At 44.3% G+C, this 24,205-nt stretch overlaps 1 protein-coding gene and 1 long non-coding RNA gene across 16 annotated transcripts in view; one reads left to right on the forward strand and one right to left on the reverse strand.

The window, feature by feature from the left end:
- The window catches only part of SKAP1 (src kinase associated phosphoprotein 1), a 300,217-nt gene that overhangs the window by 270,844 nt on the left and 5,168 nt on the right, over nucleotides 1-24,205 (forward strand). For 4 of the 15 annotated variants that reach the window (XM_063628806.1, XM_063628805.1, XM_063628802.1 and 1 more), the window contains one exon: nucleotides 1,080-1,466. The exons of 8 other annotated variants lie outside the window; for them this stretch is intronic. In XM_063628806.1, coding sequence (XP_063484876.1) covers nucleotides 1,080-1,115 — 36 coding nt within the window. In that variant the 3' untranslated portion in view covers nucleotides 1,116-1,466. Of the gene's footprint in view, nucleotides 1-1,079; nucleotides 1,467-24,205 lie in introns of those variants that run through there. 3 more of the 15 variants (XM_063628803.1, XM_063628807.1, XM_063628804.1) reach the window with 1 other exon arrangement.
- Nucleotides 10,996-13,114, reverse strand: LOC129470042 (uncharacterized). Its single transcript, XR_008653151.2, has 2 exons — nucleotides 13,056-13,114; nucleotides 10,996-11,298 (listed from the first exon to the last, which is right to left on the reverse strand). It is a non-coding gene; the product is annotated as an uncharacterized lncRNA (long non-coding RNA).

Below are 24,205 nucleotides of genomic sequence, written 5' to 3' on the forward strand. Positions count from 1 at the left end.
AAGTCAATTTTTTCATTCTTGATTTAGTCACCACAAACAGAATTATTCCGTGTCATACACTTCCCATGGCTCCCTCACATATAAATTCCCATTTCTTCATAATTGTTAGGAAAAGTTTTAAATGAAAATCCAGATTCAGGAACCAATTTCACATTTAAAAATACAAGGCCAGGCCGGGCGTGATGGCTCACACCTGCAATCCTAGCACTTTGGGAGGCCAAGGCCGGTGAACTGCCTGAGGTTCAGAAGTTCAAGGCCAGCCTGGGCAACATGCTGAAACCCAGTCTCTACTAAACTACAGAAAATTAGCCAGGTGTGGTGGCACATGCCTGTAGTCCCAGCTACTTGGGAGGCTGAGGCATGAGAATTGCTTGAACCCAGGAGGCGGAGGTTGCAGTGAGCTGAGGTCACGCCACTGCACTCCAGCCTGGCGACGGGGCGAGACTTCGTCTCAAAAATAAATAAATAAATAAATAAATAATAATAATAATAATAAAATAAAAAATGCAATAAAATTGGTATTATACCAAAATTATGCCAATCAAAATTTAATCTTAGGGACTTGTGCTTAAAGGTCATCACTATGTACATAATTTATTACCATGTAATACTATTGAAAACATTCTGGCTAGGTAAGCTGCCTTCTTATTTCATTTATAGATAAACAAGACTGTAACATAATTATGTATGGGGGAGGAGTCAGAGCTAGTTAACTCAATTGGTTTGAGCAATTGCTGATAAGGCCAAGAGAGTGAATTCAATCCCACACAGTCCAGCTAACTTTATTCTCTTCCTCCGTCACAAGTTAACCCCTAATTCCAGCTAACCATCTTACAAATAGTAGTGTTGACCATAAACAAACTGTTTTTTTAAAAAAAGGATGGATTTTTTTTTTTTTTTTTTTTTTTTTTTTGAGACGGAGTCTCGCTCTGTCGCCCAGGCTGGAGTGCAGTGGCGCAATCTCGGCTCACTGCAAGCTCCGCCTCCCGGGTTCACGCCGTTCTCCTGCCTCAGCCTCTCCGAGTAGCTGGGACTACAGGCGCCCACCACGACGCCCAGCTAATTTTTTGTATTTTTAGCAGAGACGGGGTTTCACCGTGGTCTCAATCTCCTGACCTCGTGATTCGCCCGCCTCGGCCTCCGAAAGTGCTGGGATTACAAGCTTGAGCCACCGCGCCCGGCCAAAAAAGGATGGATTATTACAGATCAATCACTGACGTGAAGAAGATTCAGAACTCATGGGCTACAGTTTGGGGAATCAGTAGCATCATGTTGGTAAAGACCATACATATTCTATAGGTGGGCTAAAATAATAGGCTCTGTCCCTAGCACTTATTAAAAAGCCCTCTCTCTATGCAGCCAATCAATCTCTACAAACACATTTTTGAAATAGGCACAACTTGCTCTTTAATTGCTGAGTATGTGGATTCCATAAAGGAAAACTGAAAACCCATTGGTTATTAATCTATCATTTATCGTTTATCTTTCTTCTTTTTTTATGTGTCAGTATCTTTTATCTTTATTCTGTGAATTTTACTACCCTGGGCAAAGGTTTGTCTTGGTTTGAGATATACCATAAGCACCTTAGGAAACAGTCTGGGTCTAACCCACAGCACCTTTCCATGGTTCCAACAGAATCAGGCCCCTTTAAATACAGAACCAATTCAAATCCAACCCTTTGTTTGCAAGAGAGTAGGAGGCCTGCAGGCCTTGTTGAGTGAGATCACAATCTTCTAGTGATTTCTCCTGGATCCTTAACTCAGCACCACCCTGGTGCCATTTCTGTGTGGCTCCAGTACACCAAGAATAAATTGGAAGCAAAGAAGGGAGTGGACATTGGCCTGATTGGTATTTCAAATGCCCGAAAGCAAGGTTTGCCGTGTAATAGAATTTGTGTACATTACCACACTGGCATTACAGGGGTAATCGAGTTATCCACTCAGGTGTGACCAGGCCTCTGTTTGCCCAGAGCCTGCAGGTGAACAAATTAACTATTTACATTGTCTGGAGGTGCCTGCAGCAGGAGGGGGGAAGAACAGCGCCAGACTGGCTGCTGGCCTTCTCTCTGTCATGGTTATTTTGTTTGTTTTGCATGTCTTTTGCCTTTGTTAAAGGCTTCTCACTGGGGCTCCCTTTCCTCTAGTTAGAAGGGGTTGTGCGGTGACCTGTCCTGCAGTATGGAGCTGTCTGTGGTTACAGTGGCTATTGTATTTTTAAGAAATCTCAAAGAACATGGGGAACCAATCCAATCTTTAAAAAAAAAAAAAAAAATACCTCTTCCCTTTCTCTGTTACTAAAAGCTAACATAGGCCAGGCATGGTGGCTTATGCCTGTGATCCCAGTATTTTAGGAGGCTGAGGCGAGAGGATGCTTGAACCCAAGAGTTCAAGACCAGCCTGGGCAACATAGCAGGATCCCATCTCTACAAAATTAAAAATTAAAAAAAAAAAATAGCTGGGTGTGGTGGTACATGCTTGTAGTCTCAGCTACCCTGAAAGCTGAGCTGAGAGAATCACTTGAGCCCAGGAGTTCAAGGCTGCCATGATTGCTGCCGTGATTGACACTGCACTCTTGCCTGGGTGACAGAGTGAGACTCTGTCTCCAAAAAGAAAAAAAGAAGAAAAGAAAGCAAATATATCAGAGTTTAATTCAATGAGAATACCTCACTGCCCTGTTTCTATCAGTTTCTTTCTCCTCTCTTCTGGAAGGTTCTGAGTCCATTTTCATCCTGTACCATTGTGTTAATAATAGCATATTTCTTCCCCAAAAGGCTACACCAGCTGGCTCCCTTCCCCATGTTGCAAATCCCTGCATATCAAAGAGGAAATGAGAAGTTAAGAGCTCGGCTGAACTTTCCCTCATGAAGCTGCATTCCAGTTAACATTGGTTTGGGGAGCATTTCAGTTTTGATTCACCTTTATTATATTACCTAATTCAATAATAGTCCTTGGACAGGAGGGAACCTTAAAAGGCCACCCAATCTATTCATTGCCTTGCTTCTAAGAAGCACAAGTGAACAACTTCAAACAGATAGAAAAGGAGATTCCACTAGCATTCCAAGCCATCTGTCTATTCAGAAGTTCAGTAGTGCCTCATCTCTGGAATTTTCTCTCAAATAGATCCTAATTTATTCCCACTTTAGCCTCAGCTGCCTTCTTTTGTTGGGGTCCGTTACGCTCTTTAGCTGTCTCTCACACCTGTAAGGACAGAACTGACCCAAGTTGAATTTAGTCCTGGAAAGTGGTGTCTAGAAACCTCTACTTTACTTTTCTTTTTGTCCAGTAGAAGCTCTGTTGGACAAGAAGGGCCTGCTGTTTAGGAATCTAGGGAAATCTGTTTCCCTGAGAGACACAGATGCAGCTCAGCTTAAGTGGACTTGTTTCCTCACCTGTTAAAAGAGACCGTGGAGTTGGATAGCATCTAAGAATCCTTCTACCTCAGACACTCCCATTCTAAATATGGTGGGCCTGACACTGCAAAACTGCTAAAGAAGTTCCACACAAAAATGTGTTTTAGCTTTAATTACTTATTCAGTTTCAACAAAAAAGAATTTTTTTAAATTACCAGCTCTTTTGTTTTCAGTTCTCATAAATACATCTGGTTTCCCCCTCTCTCTCTGTCTGATAAAAGCATTCCGAAAGGCGGAGTCCGGGGTGCAGAGGTTAGAGGATCTAGAAAGGGAGGTGAGATGGAGGTGGCAGGGGAAATGAGGATGGCAGCTTTAGTCATAGGCTCCTGCTGCTCCCTGCTGTTTCTTTTTTTTTTTTTTTTTTTTTGAGACGGAGTCTCGCTGTCGCCCAGGCTGGAGTGCAGTGGCATGATCTCGGCTCACTGCAGGCTCCGCCACCTGGGGTTCACGCCATTCTCTTGCCTCAGCCTCCCGAGTAGCTGGGACTACAGGTGCCCGCCACCTAGCCTGGCTAATTTTTTGTATTTTTAGTAGAGACGGGGTGTCACCGTGTTAGCCAGGATGGTCTCGATCTCCTGACCTCATGATCCGCCCGCCTCGGCCTCCCAAAGTGCTGGGATTACAGGCATGAGCCACCGCGCCCGGCCTCTGCTGTTTCTTAATAGTCACCCAGGTGTGATCCAACTTTGAATCTTAGAAGCCTAGGACCAAACTCAGGAGAATCTTTTTTTTTTTCTTTTTTCTTTTTTTTTTTGAGACGGAGTCTCGCTCTGTGGCCCAGGCTGGATGGAGTGCAGGGGCACGATCTCAGCTCACTGAAAGCTCCGCCTCCTGGGTTCACGCCATTCTCATGCCTCAGCCTCCCGAGTAGCTGGGACTACAGGCACCTGCCACCATGCCTGGCTAATTTCTTTTTTTTTTTTTTTTTTTTGTATTTTTAATAGAGGCGAGGTTTCACTGTGTTAGCCAGGATGGTCTGGATCTCCTGACCTCGTGATCCGCCCGCCTCGGCCTCCCAAAGTGCTAGGATTACAGGCGTGAGCCAGAGCACCCGGCCCAGAGGAGACTCTTTTAGTCTTGCCTTTGGGCAAGAATGATCACAGAAAGAGAGCTCTTTATGGCATTTTTTTTTTTTTTTTTTTTTTTTTGAGACAGAGTTTTGCTCTTGTTGCCCAGGCTGGAGTGCGATGGCATGATCTTGGCTCACTGCAACCTCCACCTCCCAGGTTCAAGCAGTTCTCCTGCCTCAGCCTCCCAAGTAGCTGAGATTACAGGCTCGCGCTCCCATGCCCAGCTAATTTTGTATTTTTAGTAGAGTCAGGGTTTTGCCATGTTGGTCAGGCTGTTCTCGAACTCCTGACCTCAGGTGATCCACCCACCTCGGCCTCCTAAAGTGTTGGGATTATAGGTGTGAGCCACCATGCCCGGCTATCCCTTTTCAAAAAAAAAAAAAAAAATTATCCAGAGAAGATGATTGACTGGGCAAGAAAGATGCTCCCCAGTGGCTGGGCGTGGTGGCTCATGCCTGTAATCCCAACACTTTGGGAGGCCGAGGCAGGCAGATCACCTGAGGTCAGGAGTTCGAGACCAGCCTGGCCAACATGGTGAAACCTAGTCTCCACTAAAAATACAAAAGCTAGCTGGGCATGATGGCGCATGCCTGTAGTCCCAGCTATTTGGGAGACTGAGGCAGGAGAATTGCTTGAACCAGGAGACAGACGTTGCAGTGAGCTGAGATAGTACCACTGCACTCTAGCCTGGGCAACAGAGTGAGACCCTGTCTCAAAAAAAAAAGAGGCCGGGCACGGTGGCTCACACCTGTAATCTCAGCACTTTGGGAGGCCGAGGCGGGCAGATCACCTGAGGTCAGAGTTCAAGACCAGCCTGGCCAACATGGTGAAACCCTGTCTCTACTAAAATACAAAAATTAGCTGGGTGTGGTGGTGGGTACCTGTAATCCCAGCTACTCGGGAGGCTGAGGCAGGAGAATCGCTTGACCCTGGAAGGCAGAGGTTGCAGTGAGCCGAGATTACGCCACTGCACTCCAGCTTGGGCAACAGAGTGAGACTCCGTCTCAAAAAAAAAAAAAAAGAAAGATGTTCCCCAGAGATAACCAAGTGCCCATCACCTGTCCTGTTCTCAGGGAAGCAAGTATGTGCCTATAACAGACGGGTTATTTATGACCCTGGGCAAAAATCTCCTAATCCTGATAATCTTCAATTTCCTCACCTGTAAAAATTGGGAAATTTTATATTTATAGGTTTGTTGTGATGTTTACATTAGGGAATTTGTGTAAGGAAGTGCCTGGCATGTAGGAAGTAGGAATATTTCCTTCCCTTTTACTAATAATAAACTTTTGGATCAGTGTTGGGCACATACTAGGAGTTCAATAAATTATTGAAAAAGAGACGATCTACAGCACAAAAGGTGCTCACTTGGATATAAAAAAAATACCTAGTGAAGAGGCCTACATGAAAATCCACCATGCCTTTCCTGGTCTGAGAGCTTTCGTCCCTGACAGATTATTCAAACTTCATTTTCTGGAGAGACCAGAGCCACACATCCAAACTCTGAAACAGTAACCAGTGGCACAGTCAGCAGGAGGACTCCGACTGATCTCCCTGCATCACATCCATGCATTCCTTGGCCCCATGCAGCGTCATGCCCACTTAATTCACTGAGTTCCAATTTGGGTCTCAAAATACATTAAAGGGAGATTTTAATAACGAAGCAGATCTGTGCATCCAGCGGATGTTCCTGTGTTCCTTTTGGACTCAGATATTTCTGAACAGCTTTTTCTGGTGAAGGACTAAGCTTCCCTTCTTCCCTGGAGCCAGGATGCAGCTCAGGCCACAGCGGGGTGTTTAGCGCTCTTCAGTGGCTCCAGATTGTGGCGCTGGTGCAGGTCTCCTCATACGTAACCAATGGCTCCTGAGAGCCTGCGTCTCGTAAATTACTTCCCACGATGCCGGCGACCACAGCAGAATTCAAGTTTGAATAGAGCAGGAAAAAGGTGTTTGAAAGGCCTGTTCACCCAGCTGCATTTTAATTTCCTTTTCAATCTTGTCCCAATTAATTTCACAGAATTAATCTCACAGAAGCAAACACGGCAGCATTGAGGCTGCGGTTTTAGTGTGGCGGTCTCTCTGCCTGAACATGAAATAGGAGCTAATATAAAAATCCATCTGCTGTGTTTGAAATACATGCCGGCTGCTGCTCAGTCCTGTCTGACATTCCAAACATCAACAGCGGGGAAAAGTGATTTGGGGGTTAGTGGCCATCGGTACTTGGCAGGGGTTCAACAACAGGTGTACTCCAAAAATCCATTCAACCTGGGCACCAGGCATGACAGGGCAGGTGCCAAATCACCCTCCATGTGATAATGTGGTGCCCTGACTTAGTTCCTTTTATCTGCAGATTGCAAGGCCCTTTTGTGGACCAGCACCACTATGGTCACTTGTTTTTGTTTCTGTTTTTCTTGAGATGGAGTCTCTCTCTGTTGCCCTGGAATGCAGTGGCGCAGTCTCGGCTCACTGCAACCTCTGCCTCCCGGGTTCAAGCGATTCTTCTGCCTCAGTCTCCTGAGTAACTGGGACTACAGGCATGTGCCACGGCACCCAGCTAATTTTTGTATTTTTAGTAGAGATGGGATTTTGCCATATTGGCCAGGCTGATCTCGAACTCTTGGCCTCGGGTGATCCATCTGCCTCGGCCTCCCAAAGTGCTGGAATTACAGGTGTGAGCCACTGTGCTTGGCCTATGGTCACTTGTCATAAGTGGGAGAAAAAGAGGTAAGCCTCTATTTGGATAAGACAAGTCACAAGTCCTAGCTTTCAGAAAAGTGACCCTGTCTTCTTGGCTCCAGTGTCTCTCACTAGGGAACATTCTTTCCAAATAATAATAATGCTTGTTGGCAGGGCGTGGTGGCACACCCAGCACTTTGGGAGGCCGAGGCAGGTGGATTGCCTGAGGTCAGGAGTTCGAGACCAGCCTGGCCAACATGGCAAAACCCCGTCTCTACTAAAAATACAAAAATTAGCCAGGCATGGTGGTGCATGCCTGTAGTCCCAGCTACTAGGGAAGCTGAGGCAGGAGACTCACTTGAACCTGGGAGGCAGCAGTTGCAGTGAGCCAAGATCACGTCATTGCACTCCAGTCTGGACGACAGAGCGAGACTCTGTCTCAAGAAAAAATAAAAATCATCATCATCATCATCATCATCATCATCATCATGCTTATTCCACTATTCAAGATTAACTTTTTTTTTTTTTTTTTTGAGACAGAGTCTTGCTCTGTCACCCAGACTGCCAGACTGGAGTACAGTGGCACAATCTTGCTCACTGCAACCTCTGCCTCCCGAGTTCGAGCGATTCTCCTGCCTCAGCCTCCCTAGTAGCTGGGATTACAGGCTCAAGCCACTATACCTGGCTAATTTTTTGTGTTTTTAGTAGAGATGGGGTTTCGCCATGTTGGCCAGGCTGGTCTTGAACTCCTGGCCTTGAGTGATCCGCCTGCCTTAGCCTCCCAAAGTGCTGGGATTACAGGCGTGAGCCACCACGCCCGGCCAAGATAACACTTAAACGCCCATTTTTAAAAAAAGCATCCTGTTCCAGAAGTTATTTATGGTGGTAACGTGAGCTGTTCAGAAGATAAAGACAAATTAAGGAGGGAGAGAAAGAGAAGCTTTTTCAATTGACTAGGAAGGAAAAGAGGCCACTGGGTGAGGTCTTCCATTTAAGGTAAACTGAGCCAGTGGGATACATCTCTTGGGCTTGGGTTGTGTGCCTCATAAATTGGTCTGAGGCTCTTCCAAGGAATTGTCCAGTGCCTTATTTCCGTGGAAAGCAGCCTTGGAGCAACAAGCTGGGCACACGTAAGGTTTATACTTACACGGTGGCTTAGCTGGGGTAGGAAGGTATTCTCATGGCCCAGACACACCAGGATCTGGGTCATCTTCCTTGCTGATGGAATTGATGTGGAAACAGGGAGCCATACAGACAAAGTCAAGTTTAGCGTGGAACACGTGATGCTGTCAGATGGTCATGGGTCTTATGTGGAGAAAAATGGACAGACTTTGTCACCCTGGACTGCAGCTACTTAAACTCAGATGGGATCCTGGCTCCACAGCCAGTCTAGTCATCTGAATGCGGCAGGCCTGCGCCAGCACACCTGGACTATGTTAACACAACACTATGTCTATTATAATGGGAGTTTTAACCCGGTTTTCTCCACCTACTTCCTCAATGGGCTACTTAAAGAATGGAGACCTTTCCCCTCCCTTGACCCCGTTCTTTCCAAAAGAGATTTGTATGTTGTAAAAATTATCTTAATGCAGCAATACTTCCTCTTTTAAGTGTGCTTAGTTGAATGTGACAACAACCCTCATAAAAACAGATAAGTTAATTCCTTCAATTGCCTTAAATGAAGGATTTTTTTTTTTTTTTTAAATTTCAGGGCTCTGAGGGAAAGGAGGTGTTTGGTGACATCTAGTGTCCATTTAGGACTTCCTCAGGCACCATACCCCCTGGTTGCCTGAGTGGGGGATGGGCGGGGGTTATCTGGGAGATAATTTAGGGGTAGTAAGTGGGGAGAATATAGGCCTGGGGCACAGGCTGCCTAAACAGTGTGATGAAACTGATGAATGCCTGTCAAAGAGCTATTATGCACCTCTGACCTAATCAAAGGGTTGGGCGAGGAGATCCTATGGCAAAGTATCTTTTCTTATTTATGATGGTACGAAAGAGAAGCAGAAGCTGTCCCCACCACCCCATTTCATGTTAACAAGCAGGTCAACACTGTGCTGTGATGACGAAGATGATGATGATCGTGTTTTCTCTCATTAATAACCCCTATGGGAGGCAACAGAGTTAGGAGGATGGGAATGGGATTTGGGGTCAGCTGGAAGGCAACGGTCATATACCGGTCAAATTCAGTAGAGGCCATTCCTTTCCCCCAGACAGGAACCAATCGTCTAGAACAAACCCTGGCAGCCTCATTCCTTCCAGGTAATTTTTATAAATGAGGGGACACCCATTCCAAGAGAGGACAAAAGGGAGAGGGTGTTTATATGTGTGTGCATATGCATGCATGTAAACCTGCTAACAAGAGGCCCAATTGCTCATCAACCCATCCTGCAAACCCTGACCATTTATTCTAAAACCGATTTTTTAAAAAGAGAATAAAATCGGCATTTTTCTCTCTAATCTATTTATTCCTAAACAGTTGTGCTGGACAAGACCTTTCACTTTTCTCTCTGTGCATGTATGTGTGTGTGTGTGTGTCCATGTGCACACAGTTTTCAGTTGGGGAAAAGTCCAGACCAGATAATTAACTACGAAGCCCAGACAGAAATGTTTTACCTAGAACCATATAAGCCGTGGCAGGGTTAGGTTAATGCTCAGAATCGCCCGATGCTTTACAAACTCCAGTGTAAAAAATTCCAGCCATTTATTTTGCAGTGAATTTATAACAAATGCTGTTAAAGTCTTCGTCTTTTGACAGAGGTAATAATAAATTCACTGTTAAAGATGGTAGTTTAATTCCTTATACCTCCAATACTGCACAGAATAAACCATATTCATCACTGAGTAATTTTTTACCACATAAATCTTTAAAACTAACCGGTGAAGGCTGTGGAAACTGAAATATTGTGAATTTATTAGATATGCCCATGTAGTATTGGATTCAGAGGTTTCCATTCGAATATATTATGGGGAAAATTTGTGTCTTTAACTGTGACATTCCCTCCATTTCCCACCGCCAGTATTATAACAAGCAGCTCCTCCAGAGTCAACTGCACATTTATTAGACAGAGATTTAGTAATAAACTCCCCACTAATCTGCCAAAGAGGCTGGATGACATTTTGGTGAGATGCCCTATTTAAAAGGAGTCACAAAAGCTTTGTTTCAGTATAATTATTTTCTCAAAAGGAACTCAGCCTCCCCAAGCCTCTTCTGCCACCATTTCTTGGTATTGCATGGATTCAGCTCTCCAACCAAACTAGCAAAATATTGAAACAAAGTATAACCTCATTGCTAACATACAGGGCAGTAACTTCTATGCAGGTTATAGGATTAGTTATGCAAGATTGAAGGTAATTGATTAGAACACAGAAAAGCTTAAATTTGCAGACATTCCCAGACATATGGTATTTAAGGCTAATAAAAAGATCACATTGATTCTCAAATTAGAAATAATAGAAAATGGTTTCAGAAAACTAGTTATTTAAAAACTTTCATCTTGACATATGAAACATTAAAGATACAATTAAATCCTCAGATTTGAACAAAAATCCTTTTACTCTACATATTTTGAGTGAAAATCTGTACCTGATAGATGAGAATATTCTGAACCTTTCTCATGATTTGCTAGTGAAGTGACAATGAAACTAACCAAGTATATCAAATTGTAACACCCTCTCCAGTTTCATTAAGGAAACATTAATATTGCTAAAATGAAAAATATTTTTTTCTTTTAAATGCAGAAATGTTCATCATATTTAGCAAAGAGAGTCTGCAGTTTCTCTGTTCCTGATAATATTCTATATTTGGGGAGAGTTCTAAATACTAAGAACTTCCGTGAAGCATTGTGAACTTTACAGTTTTTTAATAAAATTGGTTTCTAACTATTAAACAAAGGAGAAAAATCTCCTGGCAGTGCAAGGCTGTAGCCCATCCAAATAATTGTTAAAAGACAGAACCCGGCTAGAAAGATAAGCATAATACCAGCAATTAATATTCAGCATTTCACATTATAGTCAAGAGGATGTGTTTTTCTTTGTGATGTGGCTCATAAGCTAAGAGTGTTGGGAGCCAGACTCTGAGCTCTGTCTTCTTTTTGTGGATGAGGATTAAGGAGGAAAAAAACAGCGACGACAATCCTGCTCCATCTGTAAATGAACAAACATCTTGATTTTATAGCTATTTGCTTTGTAAAACTAAGGAATGAAACAAAAATTACTGGATGCCTAAGTAACACTTTAATTCTGAATTCATTTACGCTATAGCTATGTAGTTGTCACAAACCATAATGCAGTATTTAATTAAAATAACAGAAGTGCATCTAGATGTGTCCTGGGGTAGCTATCACCAAATTATACTCCATGCCATCGGTATTTTATTTATGAAATGGCAGATTCTAAGGTGCAACTAGGCTGATACAAAAGCATGAACATTTTAAACTTGCATTTTTAGAAAGGCTCTCTTTTTTTTTCCTGCTGCGTCTTTAAATGTTTTCCTCCTTCTATCTTTGGAAGGGAAGGGAGGTTAGTGCAATTGTTTAAAGATCTCTCTAACTCTTGCTTTTCAACTGTTGACCTCCTAAGTCTTCTGGCTGTGAAATCCCCGTCTGTTGTCATGGAAAGGCTTGCGAGGTTCACAGGAGCCACAGCAAGTGTGGGACATCTTAGGCAGAACTTGGATGTGGATTCCAGGAGGGTAGGAAAAAAGCAAACCGTTTCAGACTCTCTGTGCCTGTTCCCACATAATCTTCCTTGCGCCTTTTTCCACCTATAAATACCCATTGTCGTGTACACGCTTGCTCGCTCTACTTTGTGAATGTTCTCATGCAGACATACTGCTCCTTTTCATAAGCGCATAGCATCTATCTTACACGCACCCACCATCTATCTCCTTGTTCACATTGGCTGTCCCATCCACCTCCTTGTCTGCAGAATTATGTTCAGCAAGGTCCCGATTTATAGGAAATAAATAATGAAAGTGGAACGGACTGGGAAAGATAATCGAAACATTCAAATTGTTATTTTTCACTGTACTTTACACAAACAGAGCATCTATAAACACCTAGAAAGGGTGTTGGCTGATCCCTAAAAAGCAATGCCTTTTGAAACATTGTAACCAAGGGGGTCTCTACACCTTTCCTGTTCCTCCTCTCCTGCTTTTTGATGCTCACCATTTTTAAATGGTAAACAATGCTGTATCATTGTTTTCATTCTTTCTGCTTATTTATCCTGTCTATAATGACAAATTTTTGTCATCACTTATCCTCTACAAGATAATCCTGAGAATTACAAAACAGAAACAATAATTGCAATCACCTTTTTAAAGAAAAAAGCCCTTGTATTTGCTGTATAAAGATATTTGGATAATGGCATCATCGGATCACAGCCTGATCCTACAGCAAGGGTCTTTTGGAGAGAGTTTCTTCTACACACTTGTAATTATTTTAGCCCCTTTCACAGGTCACATAAAAAGTTAATTTCAATCGCTGCTAATTTCCGTCCAACAAGAGTGCAGTACTTTAAACCACCCAAAATAATTGGATTCAAAACAAATTTAGGAAATTGAGTGTGTTAGAAAGCAAATAAAAATATCCTTTTGGTAAGGAGGAGGGTGAAAGTAGTAAAAATGGTTTTTTTTTCCCCTTCTTTCCCCTTCACAACTTTGCCATTAAAGTTGCACCTACAGCTAGAAGTTTGTCCGTGAAAAATGGTCATTTTGTTTCTCTGCTCAAAGAATGTTATTAAAATGCTAATTTAAAAGAAAAAGGAGTTAAATATCTAGCGATGGTGCATTCTAATTGCAACCATAATGAGCTCTCTAAACGTGCGTGCCCTGACACACACAGAGCATAAACAGCAGTAAACAGATCATTAGTACCCGCGTTCATTTATTCTGGCGACCTTACCATGACCCCACCGAGGGTAGGGTGAAAAGCAGGTGGATCTGGCTGTGAGACCCCCTAGAGGGATCCAGGAAATGAAGCTATAAGCGGTTGTCATGGAAACGCCTATGTGTGCAGATGATGTAACACACCGACAGGCTGTAGGGCTCCGCAACTGGGACGTTGCCTTTCCCTCGCCAGAACAATCTTGAGGATTAAATTATTCATTTCTTTAATTCACAAAGCAAAAGGAATCCTAATTTTCTTGGTGATGTGCAACTCTCTTCCATTTGTCTAGGGTCTGGAACATGGTGACTTGTCATCCTTCTTTCTCCAAAACCCACCCCAGCTAGACCCAAATTGCTGAATCTGGCGCAATCAAGTGGGGAAAGACAGTGGAAATCTGACACCCAACATCTGTACTTAAAGAGAGAAAATCTAAGGTTTTAAACAAAAATTAAAAATATAGACAGTGTCTCTCCTAATGAGGGCATGTTGACCAGAGACTAAATGTATACTTGTCGTGAATGAGATGGCTTTGTTTAGAGTGGAGCAGAGACAGGGTTGGCCCTGGGAACAAACAAGCTGGTAGCTGATGCCAAGAGTGGAAAGGAGAGAGGCTCCAGCCCCAAATGAACACATCACCCTAGCACACCCTATGTGTGCTTTCTAGCAAGGTGCAAGGAAAAGAGATAAGAGAAAATGAGCATCTGCTCACCCTCCCATGTCCATTTGAGAGAATCGAGATTAATAAAAATAATTCTTTGGAGAATGATTCCACTCTATCCTATCCTGTTTTGCACCAAACAACCTCAATAACCTTAAGGCAACAGTAGAATAACTTTTCTTCTTTTTTTAAAGGAAGCAGAAAAGACAATCTCTGGAAATTATTTTAAAATAAAAAATCTCCCGGCCTGCGCCTCCCCCAACACCCCCTCCCCATTGCACTTTAGATGAACCTGTGATATTGTAGCAATGGCCCTTGAAGTGCAGTAGGGAGGTGATTTAGGAGAATATTAAAGGCAATGTGGAGATTCAAGGCGCCTCTCTCAGGGAGATCTGGAGAAATACGCAGCACAGATGGGCCGAGCAGATTAAACATTTCCGTCACATTGTTTCCAAATTGTGTTGTGGTGCCTGAGGCTGGTACTGCGGTCAGAGCAAAACAGAGCGGTGCAGAGCTGCGCAGTTTATGGAATACATATTAATACGCCCGTCTCACATGGTATCACAATTCTATCAGCTCCGAAATGGTGCTGTCTCTATTGTTCCTGACTTCTGCACTTAGCACCTTGTTTTCTCCCATCTGCAAAGTGTTTACCTTCCCTCTATCCCTTCTCTCTTCTTTAGGTAAAGTTCAAGTTGTGTGCTTCTTTTCATTTCTCTTTCCTTACAGCCCTATTTCGCCTTTGCTCTTACCTTCACAGCTTGATTTTTGTCACATACACTTGCACACACCCACTCTGTGTTTTGCACACATTTCACCCACAACATGCAGTGTGTGCACAGGCCCTGCACACCTCCGTGGCCTCAGCTTGATCATTATCCACTCCCACCCTGTTCAGGACATAAGCTTCACCTTTAAGGCTGAATGTTCTCTTGCACTCAAGTGCTCTGAGACCCTCCATCTAGAGAACACATTCCTCTTCTCAGAACACTTAGCTTAGGGTGCGCTTTGTGGAGTTGTCACCATGACCCACCCCTCTCCCAACTGCTGTTGCTGACTACCCAGCCTCCCCATGTCCCCCTTCTCACACTCGCATACTTTCCCCTGTATCCAGGCCCATCAATCTCCAGGTTAGCAAGTTCCCTGAAATGTAACAATAAATAAAACTAGCTCAATTGAGGCAAATTTAATGATTCATTTTTATTATGATTTATAGACCAAAACTCTGAATAATGGAAAAAAAGAAAGTGATTGCCAAGAACTTAAAACACATTGTAAAACAGCCTGGAGAGGCTGCCACGCTACCCAAGGTTTCAGCCAAGTGCTGAGCTTCGATCCTTTCACAAGTTCTAACACCACTACCCCACCGGCCACCCAACTGACCATTTCCTTTCTCCTTCTGGAAAATCTCTTCATAAAACTATCTGTGCTGAAAAATGGGCACTTTATCTTTGGTGAACAATTCCTGTTCCCAGCCTTGTTTTTCTCAGCAGTTAGAAGGATGCTGATTTGGAGCCCTTAATTTATTTCATAGGGTATGATATCCTAAGAAAGCATGATATATCCAAAGCTGGATTTTAGGAGTAGAGAATTTGTGGGGAAATCCAGAGTAAAAATGTGATGTTTGGGACTGACCCTGGAATAGTACAAGTTACTCTGCTTAGGAATTCAAATTTCCCATCTTAACTAATGGCAATGTATGATGCACAAACACTAATAAGAGAAATAACCAATCATAAACCAATATTTCTGTGATTGATTGACCTTTCCATACATGTATCAAGCATTTACTAATCTTTCGGGTTAGGGGCTGATAGACTGTTCTCTTGAAGATGCATCCTCTTGTTTATAAGCACCAATATAGGGAACTTTTATGGTAAAAAGAACAAAAAAGTATGAGATATTTTCTGGGAATCTTGTTCCACGGAGACTTGGAACCCAATTCAATGTGAAAAGAGAATGTTTCTGTTAGGAGCTTTCTCCAGGGAACTGAGTGTCAAGCAGCTTGCTCCAAGCCATTTGAATGGAAACTATGAGAAGACACTACAACTTTGAAGTCACAGTTAAACAGATGATGCCTTGGCCAGGCGCAGTGGCTCACGCCTGTAATCCCAGCACTTTGGGAGGCGGAGGTGGGCAGGATCGCCTGAGGTCAGGAGTTCGAGACCAGCCTGGCCAACACGGTGAAACCCCGTCTCTACTAAAATACAAAAATTAGCTGGGCGTGGTGGCGGGCGCCTGTAATCTCAGCTACTCAGGAAGCTGAGGCAGGAGAATCGCTTGAACCCGGGAGGGGGAGGTTGCAGTGAGCCGGGATTGCACCATTGCACTCCAGCCTGGGTGACAAAGAGCAAAAGTCCGTCTCAAAAAAAAAAAGAGAGATGATTCCTTAAAAGAGGTACACAAGCGCAGTCGACCTTTGAGGAGGGAACAGCCTCTTCAGCTGGAGGGCTGAAGCCCATGAAATCCAGCGTGGAAGCAATGAGGATTCTTGATTCTCCTTCACTTTTTTTTTTTTTTTTTTAATGGAGTCTCGCTCTGTTGCCCAGGCTGGAGTGCAGTGGCGCGATCTCGGCTCACTGCAACCTCTGCCTCCTGGGTTCAAGCAATTATCCTGCCTCAGCCTCCCGAGTAGCTGGGATTACAGGTGTGCGCCACCATGCCCAGCTAATTTTTTTGTATTTTTAGTAGAGATGGAGTTTCACCATATTGGCCAGGCTGGTCTCGAACTCCTGACCTCATGATCCACCCACCTTAGCCTCCCAAAGTGCCAGAATTACAGGCGTGAGCCACCGTGCCCGGCCTCTCCTTCATTGTATTTTTTAAAAGCAGGGGCCTGTGTGTGGGGAGTGCGAGGATACCCATCCTGGGCCAAAGTACAGATCCAGCCCATAAAGACCATTATATTTTTTCCCATAGAGTGCCGGCTGGTAAACTGCAAAGGGTTCATAAACCCTTTGAGAATCTGATGAAAGTTCTGGGCCTTACCCCAGAGACGAGGCCTAGGTACACATGCACACAAAATTTTACACCAGTTTCAGGGAGTTCAAAGATTCCTTCACATCCATCCACAGAGAGCCCAGGGGTTCACAGACTCTGGTTTAAGAATCTGTGCCCTGGAGGATGGTGAGTTCCTTTTGTTGGAACAGCCTAGGATTCACTGAGCCTAGAAATTGAATTCTCATCCCAAGACAGGATGGTCATTCCAGGTCATGTCTGTGCTACTCCAGGGGAGCCATGGAAGAGCTTATACAAATAGGAACCAGCAGGGAGGAGAGAAATTAAAATGTAGCAATCATGGAGTAGGGGTATTTAATCTCTTTTAAGGCTTATGATAGGCGCCTGCTGGTTTTCCCCCGATATCCCCTGACACCTACTGACAGGGTATTTGCAGCACCACACAGGGACTCAGGGCCCTGTGACAGGAGGAGCACTGAGGAGGTCCATGATAGTCTTGAAACCATAAACAGCAATAGGAAACCACTGGAGGCAGAGTCAAGCTGTGCAGCATGCCCGTTGTTGGTGGCCATACTGCTTTTTGTTTATAGAATTTGCTGTTCTTTTTATGGCAGGTTTGGTAGGGTTTTGTTTTTCCTTGTTGATGGAGATTAGCAGCACAAATCCTTTTATGGCAGTGTGAAATCCGCCATAAACACTTTTGATTGTTGCTGATGGTGAGCACTGCGTCTATTTCAGGTTCACTCAGTGCTTCATTCATCCTGACCAATAGTTTCTACAGCCAGATAATGGAGTCCAAATAGCCAACTTTTATTTTTAAGACTTCTTCATGTGAGTTGTTCAAGGAGGTGGGGCAAGGTTGGTATTGAGAGAAGCAGATGTTTAGTCAAACCTAGAAATATTTATGAGGAGAACAAACCATACACTGTGCTTATTTTAGATGAAAGGTTTCTAAAAAGACTTTGTGGCAAGAAGCAAGCCCTGATGGAAAGGTTTGTGGTTTTTTTTTAAATAACTTTGTATATTCTTATCTAAAACATCTTCATTGAACAATTTTGTATAATTTAAATCTCAGCCCTACCATTCAGAATATATGTAGAGTTATGGAGTAGTGAGCATGTATAATTCTGAAGCCCTAACACGGTCACTTGTAGATGTGTATCCCTACCTTGAAGATAGAAACACTTCCAAATTGAGGATTTTGGGTCTCCTGGGGGCCTCTCAGCATTTTTCCAATCTTTCCAAACATCTGGGCAAAGAGAAATCAGACTTTATAGAAAACATTGATCCCAGAAATTCAGTTCTCTTTGCCATCCTAAAACTAAAACTCAAGAATCAGCAACTTAATAAAAATGCAGTAAATTAACACCTTTAGACAGGAGCAGGGTTCATTCAGAGCTGGGGTCTGCCTGACTGAGCCAGTACTCTATTTTAATAGTTTAATAAAAATTAGCATAATTAACGAACATCTGTATGATCCAGAGTGGTGCAATTTGGCACTTGGAAACGAGGGCTTAAACATGATTGCTGTGAGTTTAATGTTGTTTTAATTCTTTTTGGCACTGTGCAGTGAAATAAACGTTTGGTGGTGATAGTTCTCGGCCGGATCTCATTTGCATTTTTCTCCCTCTGATTATGAGCAATTGTGGACTCCCCAGCAATTCATCAAAGTAAAAATTATTTTAAAATACCTCGTGGTGTTCAGACTGGGTTGGAGCAATGCATGGGGGTGGTAGTGGGAGAGAAGGTCAGAAATTTTCCATTCATGCTTTAAACATCTCAGCCCTGCAGCCCTTTTCGGGTATACAGCCAAGGGATAAAATCTGGAAAAGACAGTCAGATCCCGGGACCTGTAGGTGCTTTGATTAAGCTCCCAGGCTCCCACAGCAGGATACATATGGTCTCTGGGACTGTGCCATCCTCCTTACACTTCTGCCTGCTCTTTTGTTTTGAAGGGCAGAGAGTTGATTTGGGACTGTGCCATCCTCCTTACACTTCTGCCTGCTCTTTTGTTTTGAAGGGCAGAGAGTTGATTTCACTCATTTCAGTTCTCACCACTGTGGCGAGGCTTCTACATCTGCAGTCGACAGGGTTAGTGTTCCCCTCGAGCAAGAGCAGACAGACTGGGAGCCTGGCTTTTGCAGGTACCCTGCTGAGACTCATCTGCTTCCTGTTCGCACCCTCTTCGAGTTGGCAGAGAGCACCTTCCCAAGGCTTCGTCCCTACTCCTGGCATTACGACTAAAGAGGGGTGCTACAAAGTGTTAGTCAAAGTTAGGAGTGTTGAACAATCCCCAGGGAGCAAATGGCTTACTGTCCCCTGCAGGTGATGCAGATGACAGCATCTGGCAGGTGGAAGACCACATTTCACACATTTCATCAAGTTGACTTGGATCAAAAGACTCTCAGACAACACTGTGCCCACCCTCTGCCTGTGAGATAGCAGAAGAGCTAAAGCTAGTTTTTACAAGTTACAGTGTAAGAGGTAGACAGAGTATGCATTTCCCCTTCACAGCAAGGCCCTTCACAGCAAGGCAACACTACAAGAAAACTTAAGTCAGAAACTGCCCTAACTTCAGTGTCGGAAAATGGACAGTAACATATCTTGTACCAAGAGGAGCTTAAAAATGCCCTGACAGTCTGGGCAGGGTGTAATCCCAGCACTTTCGGAGCCCGAGGCTGGGGGATCACTTGAGCTCAGGAGTTCAAGGCTAGCCTAGCCAACATGGCAAAACTCTATCTCTACAGAAAAAAATAATAATAATAATTAGCAAATAAAAAATAATTAGGCAGTGGCATGCATCTGTTGTCCCAGCTACTCTGGAGAATGAGGCAGGAGAATCTCGAGCCCAGGAGGCAGAGGTTGCAGTGAGCCGAGATCATGCCACTGCACTTCAGCCTAGGCGAAGGGAGTGAAATCCTGTCTTCCCCCCTGCCAAAAAAAAAACAAGCTAAAGAATTCTAGGTAATTTCCCATAAGACGTTGCAAACTGTAGGGAGAAGCTGGCCTCGGAGAGGGAGGAAATGAGGTGTGGTGGGTCAGGCACAGTGGCTCACTCCAGTAATCCCAAAAAGCAGGAGGATTGCTTGAACCCAGGAGTTCAGGACCAGCCCGGGCAACATAGGGAGACCCCATCTCTACAAAAAAAAAAAAAAAGAAAAAGAAAAAAAAAGTTTTTTGTTTTTTTTTTTTTAATTAGCCAGCCATGGTGAAATGCACCTGTAGTCCTAGTTACTTAGGAGGCTGAAGCGGGAGGATCACTTGAGCCCAGGAGTGGCTGCAGTGAGCTATACTTGCACCACTGCACTCCATCCTGGGCAACAGAGTGAAATCCTGTCTCAAAAAACAAAACAAGAAAAGAAGGTGTGGTGTAGGAAGAGGTGGCAGACAGACACATTTAGTTATTTAAGGCTGATTTTCCCAAGGCAATTCCCTGGTCCTAAAAGGATCAACTCAGTAGTCTCACTTCTTGTGACATTTCAGACTCTTATTGTTGTTTAGGGAGCCATTTGAGGAAACTGTCTCCAAAGGTAGTTGATCTCTTTCTGCCACAACTAGTTCAATCACCAGGGGAATATCTTGGAGTTAGTTGTAACTAAATCTGCTCAACTAAGAGTACAAATTCCCACTGCCCCCTTCATTTCATCATAATCTCATTGTTTTGCTTTGTTTTGTTTTTATTTCAGATAGAGTTTCGCTCTTGTTGCCCAGGCTGGAGTGCAATGGCACCAACTCGGCTCACCGCAACCTCCGCCTCCTGGGTTCAAGCAATTCTTCTGCCTCAGCTTCCTGATTAGCTGGGATTACAGGCATCCTCAACCACGCCCAGCTAATTTCTGTATTTTTAATAGAAATAGGGTTTCACCTTGTTGGTCAGGCTGGTGTTGAACTCCTGACCTCAAGTGATCCACCCACCTCGGCCTCCCAAAGTGCTGGGATTACAGGCGTGAGCCACCGCGCCTGGCCTCATTTAACAAGTATTTATTTGGCCCCACTCTGTGCTGGGTACAGTGCTGAATGCTGGGAACACAAAAGCAAACAAAACCAACAAGGTCCAGTCCTCAGAACTTTCCAACTAGTGATTGACACTGAGACAAAGACAGGCAGAGAGAAGGCAGTGTAATCACAAGCTCTTTTCCAGGAAAGCACAGGGCACAGCACTGTGGACCATGTAACGAGGACCCCACACAGTCAGAGAGTGTCAAGGAGAGGCTTCTAGAGAGTCAGTAACTCAGAAACTGAGATCTGAAGGCTGCTTAGGAGTAAGCCCCATGAAATGAGGAGGGAAGTAGAGGCTAAACAGGCAGAGGAAAGGTTCCAAGGTGAGGGAGCCTGTGGCCCATGGGAGCAGCTGAGACAAGTTCTATTTTACTAAGGGACACTAAATCTAGGAGGTGAGTGACAATGCTGAACAGTGAGTGGGACTGGGTCATGCAGGGCCTTGTCTACTTTGTTAAGAAGTTAAGGGGTGGCCGGGCACAATGGCTCATGCCTGTATTCCCAGCACTTTGGGAGGCCAAGGCAGGCAGATCACCTGAGGTCAGGAGTTCAAGACCAGCCTGGCCAATATGGCGAAACCCCATCTCTACTAAAAATACAAAAATTAGCCAGGTGTGGTGGCGGGCACCTGTAATCCCAGCTACTCAGGAGATTGAGGTAGGAGAATCGTTTGAACCCAGGAGGCAGAGGTTGCAGTGAGCTGAGATCGTGTCACTGCACTCCAGACTGGGCAACAGGGGCTACGGCTCAAAAAAAAAAAACAGTTAACAAGGGGCACTGGGAACCCACTGAAAGTTTCCAAGCAGAGCAGTGACATTATCAATGTGTACTGTAGGGAGCGAGTCTGGCTGCACAACAAATAGAGTGGAGAAGAAGAATGCTGATACAGAGATTAACTTGGAGATTGTTTCGTAGTTCTCATGTGAGATGATAGCTACATGACCCTAAGGTATTGGCAACTGGGAACGGAAAGAAGATGGAGGATTTTAGTAATATTTTAGAGGGAGAATCAACAGGACTCAAGGATCGATTAGAAGAGGGGGATGGGGCTAGGCGCAGTGGCTCACGCCTGTAATCCCAGTACTTTGGGAGGCCAAGGTGGGTGGCTCACCTGAGGTCAGGAGTTCGAGACCAGCCTGGCCAATATGGCGAAACCTTGTCTCTACTAAAAATACAAAAATTAGCTGGCCGTGGTGGCACGTGCCTGTAGTCCTAGCTACTCGGGAGGCTGAGGCAGGAGAATTGCTTGAACCTGGGAGGTATAGGTTGTGGTCAGCCAAGATCATGAGATCACGCCACTGCACTCCAGCCTGGGTAACAGAGAGCAAGAATCCATCTTAAACAAAAAAAAAAAAAAAAAAAGAAGAAGAAGAAGGTGAAAGTGAAATTAGGAATGACTCCTGAGATTCCAGCCTGGGTAACAATGCATTGTAGTACAACTCACTGAGATAGAGAACCAAGGAAGCAAAGATAGCGTTGGAGTCAGGATGGAGGTAAAGGCAGGATTACATGTTAAATTTAGGACATACTGAGTTTGAACAGCTTGGTGGAATGCACTTGGCTATTGGGGTCCAATACAGACCTGGGCTGGAGCTCTGGTCATGAGTGATAAACACAGACATGGTGGATACTCTACAGAGATATATGGGATTGCTCTAGTAAAGTTCATCAAGACAGAAGAGAAGGCCAGGACAGAACCCTGGAAAACAACCACATTAGAAAGCAGAATTGAGCAAGATGAGCCTGCAAATGAGAATGAGAAGAAGTAACCAGAGAGGTAGGAGAGAAACCAGGAGAGTATAATTATCATAGAAACTAAGAGAATAAAAGGCCTCAAGAAGGATCAATAGTGCCAGCACTGCTGAGAGATCAAGTAAGTTAAGGACTGAGAAGTGCTCAGGGAATTTGAGCAACGCAGAGGTTACAGGAGACCATGGAGAGAGAGTCTAAGCAGAGGACGGCAACCGAGCCTGATGAGAGCGGCTTCAACAGTGAACAGGAAGGAAGTTGGAGCAGTGAGTGAGTAAACTCTTCCAACAAGTGTGGCATAGACTAGCAGCAATGGGAAGTAGACATGCAGTGGCAGCTATTTAATGATTGTTTTCAAAAATGAGAGAAACTTGAACACCTATCAGTGCTGGTGGAAGGAGCCATTTACTTTACAGGCAGAGGTCAGTCTCCACAGAACCTCGTCTCTCAGAAAGAAAGGAGAAGGGTTGCAAGTGCATATTGTGAGGGGTAGTCTTAAACCAGGGGAGGGATGCTTCTCTGACTTTAATGGGAAAGAAAGATGGTTGTCAATACAGGTAAGTTCCTGCTTTGGTGGCTGGAGGTTGACAAATCTGATGGCTTCTCTTTTCCCTTTGAAGGTGGAGAAGAGGTTGTTGGAAGCAACAAGAGTTTGAGGAGGGGAGATATTAGATATCACAATTCTATGATAATTATATGCATCCAGAGATAAAAAGATCACCAGATAATGCTAGGGACTCTGAAATTTTACATATCACCAATCTGGTTTTATTTCTTTTGTTTTGTTTTTCCTAATAGTACTCAGCAACCAAGTGTACAAAGAAGCAGTTAGCTCTTTGGTACCCCAAATCCAATTGAACTGGAATATGTGATATTTCCCATTTTTAAAATTTCATTCGGGGCCAGGTGCGGTGGCTCACACCTGTAATCCCAGTACTTTGGGAGGCTGAGGTGGGTGGATCACAGGCTCAGGAGCTCAAGACCAGCCTGGCCAACATGGTGAAACCCCGTCTCTACTAAAAATACAAAAATTAGCTGGGCGTGGTGGTGCATACCTGTAGTCCCAGCTACTCAGGAGGCTGAAGCAAAAGAATCGCTTGAACCCAGGAGGCAGACGTTGCAGTGAGCTGAGATCTCACCACTGCACTCCAGACCATGTGAAAGAGTGAGACTCCGTCTCAAAAAAAAAAAAAAAATGTATTTTGGCCAGGCACGGTGGCTCACACCCGTAATCCCAGCACTTTGAGAGGCCAAGGCAAGCGGATCACGAGGTCGGGAATTCAAGACCACCCTGGCCAACAGGGTGAAACCCCATCTTTACTAAAAATAGAAAAATTAGCTGGGTGCATGCCTGTAGTCCCAGCTACTCAGGAGGCTGAGGTAGGAAAATCATTTGAACCCAGGAGGTGGAGGTTGCAGTGAGCCAAGATCATGCCACTGCATTCCAGCCTGGGCGACAGAGTGAGACTCTGTCTCAAAAAAAAAATTTTTTTTCATTCTAATTTTACTTCTTTCAAAAGAAAGAAAACATTTTCTGGTGCTATCAGAAATAGCCCCATACTCAGAGTGGGCACAGTGGCTTATGCCTGTAATCCCAGCACTTAGCAAGGCCGAAGCTGGTGGATCACTTGAGGTCAGGAGTTTGAGACCAGCCTGGCCAACATGATGAAACCCCATCTCTACCAAAAATATAAAAAATTAGCCAGTTGTGGCCAGGCGCAGTGGCTCACGCCTGTAATCCCAGCACTTTGGGAGGCTGAGGCGGGTGGATCATCTGGGGTCAGGAGTTCAAGACCATCAT

The sequence above is a fragment of the Symphalangus syndactylus genome, chromosome 20 (assembly GCF_028878055.3).
Source record: "Symphalangus syndactylus isolate Jambi chromosome 20, NHGRI_mSymSyn1-v2.1_pri, whole genome shotgun sequence".
Lineage (NCBI taxonomy): Eukaryota > Metazoa > Chordata > Mammalia > Primates > Hylobatidae > Symphalangus > Symphalangus syndactylus.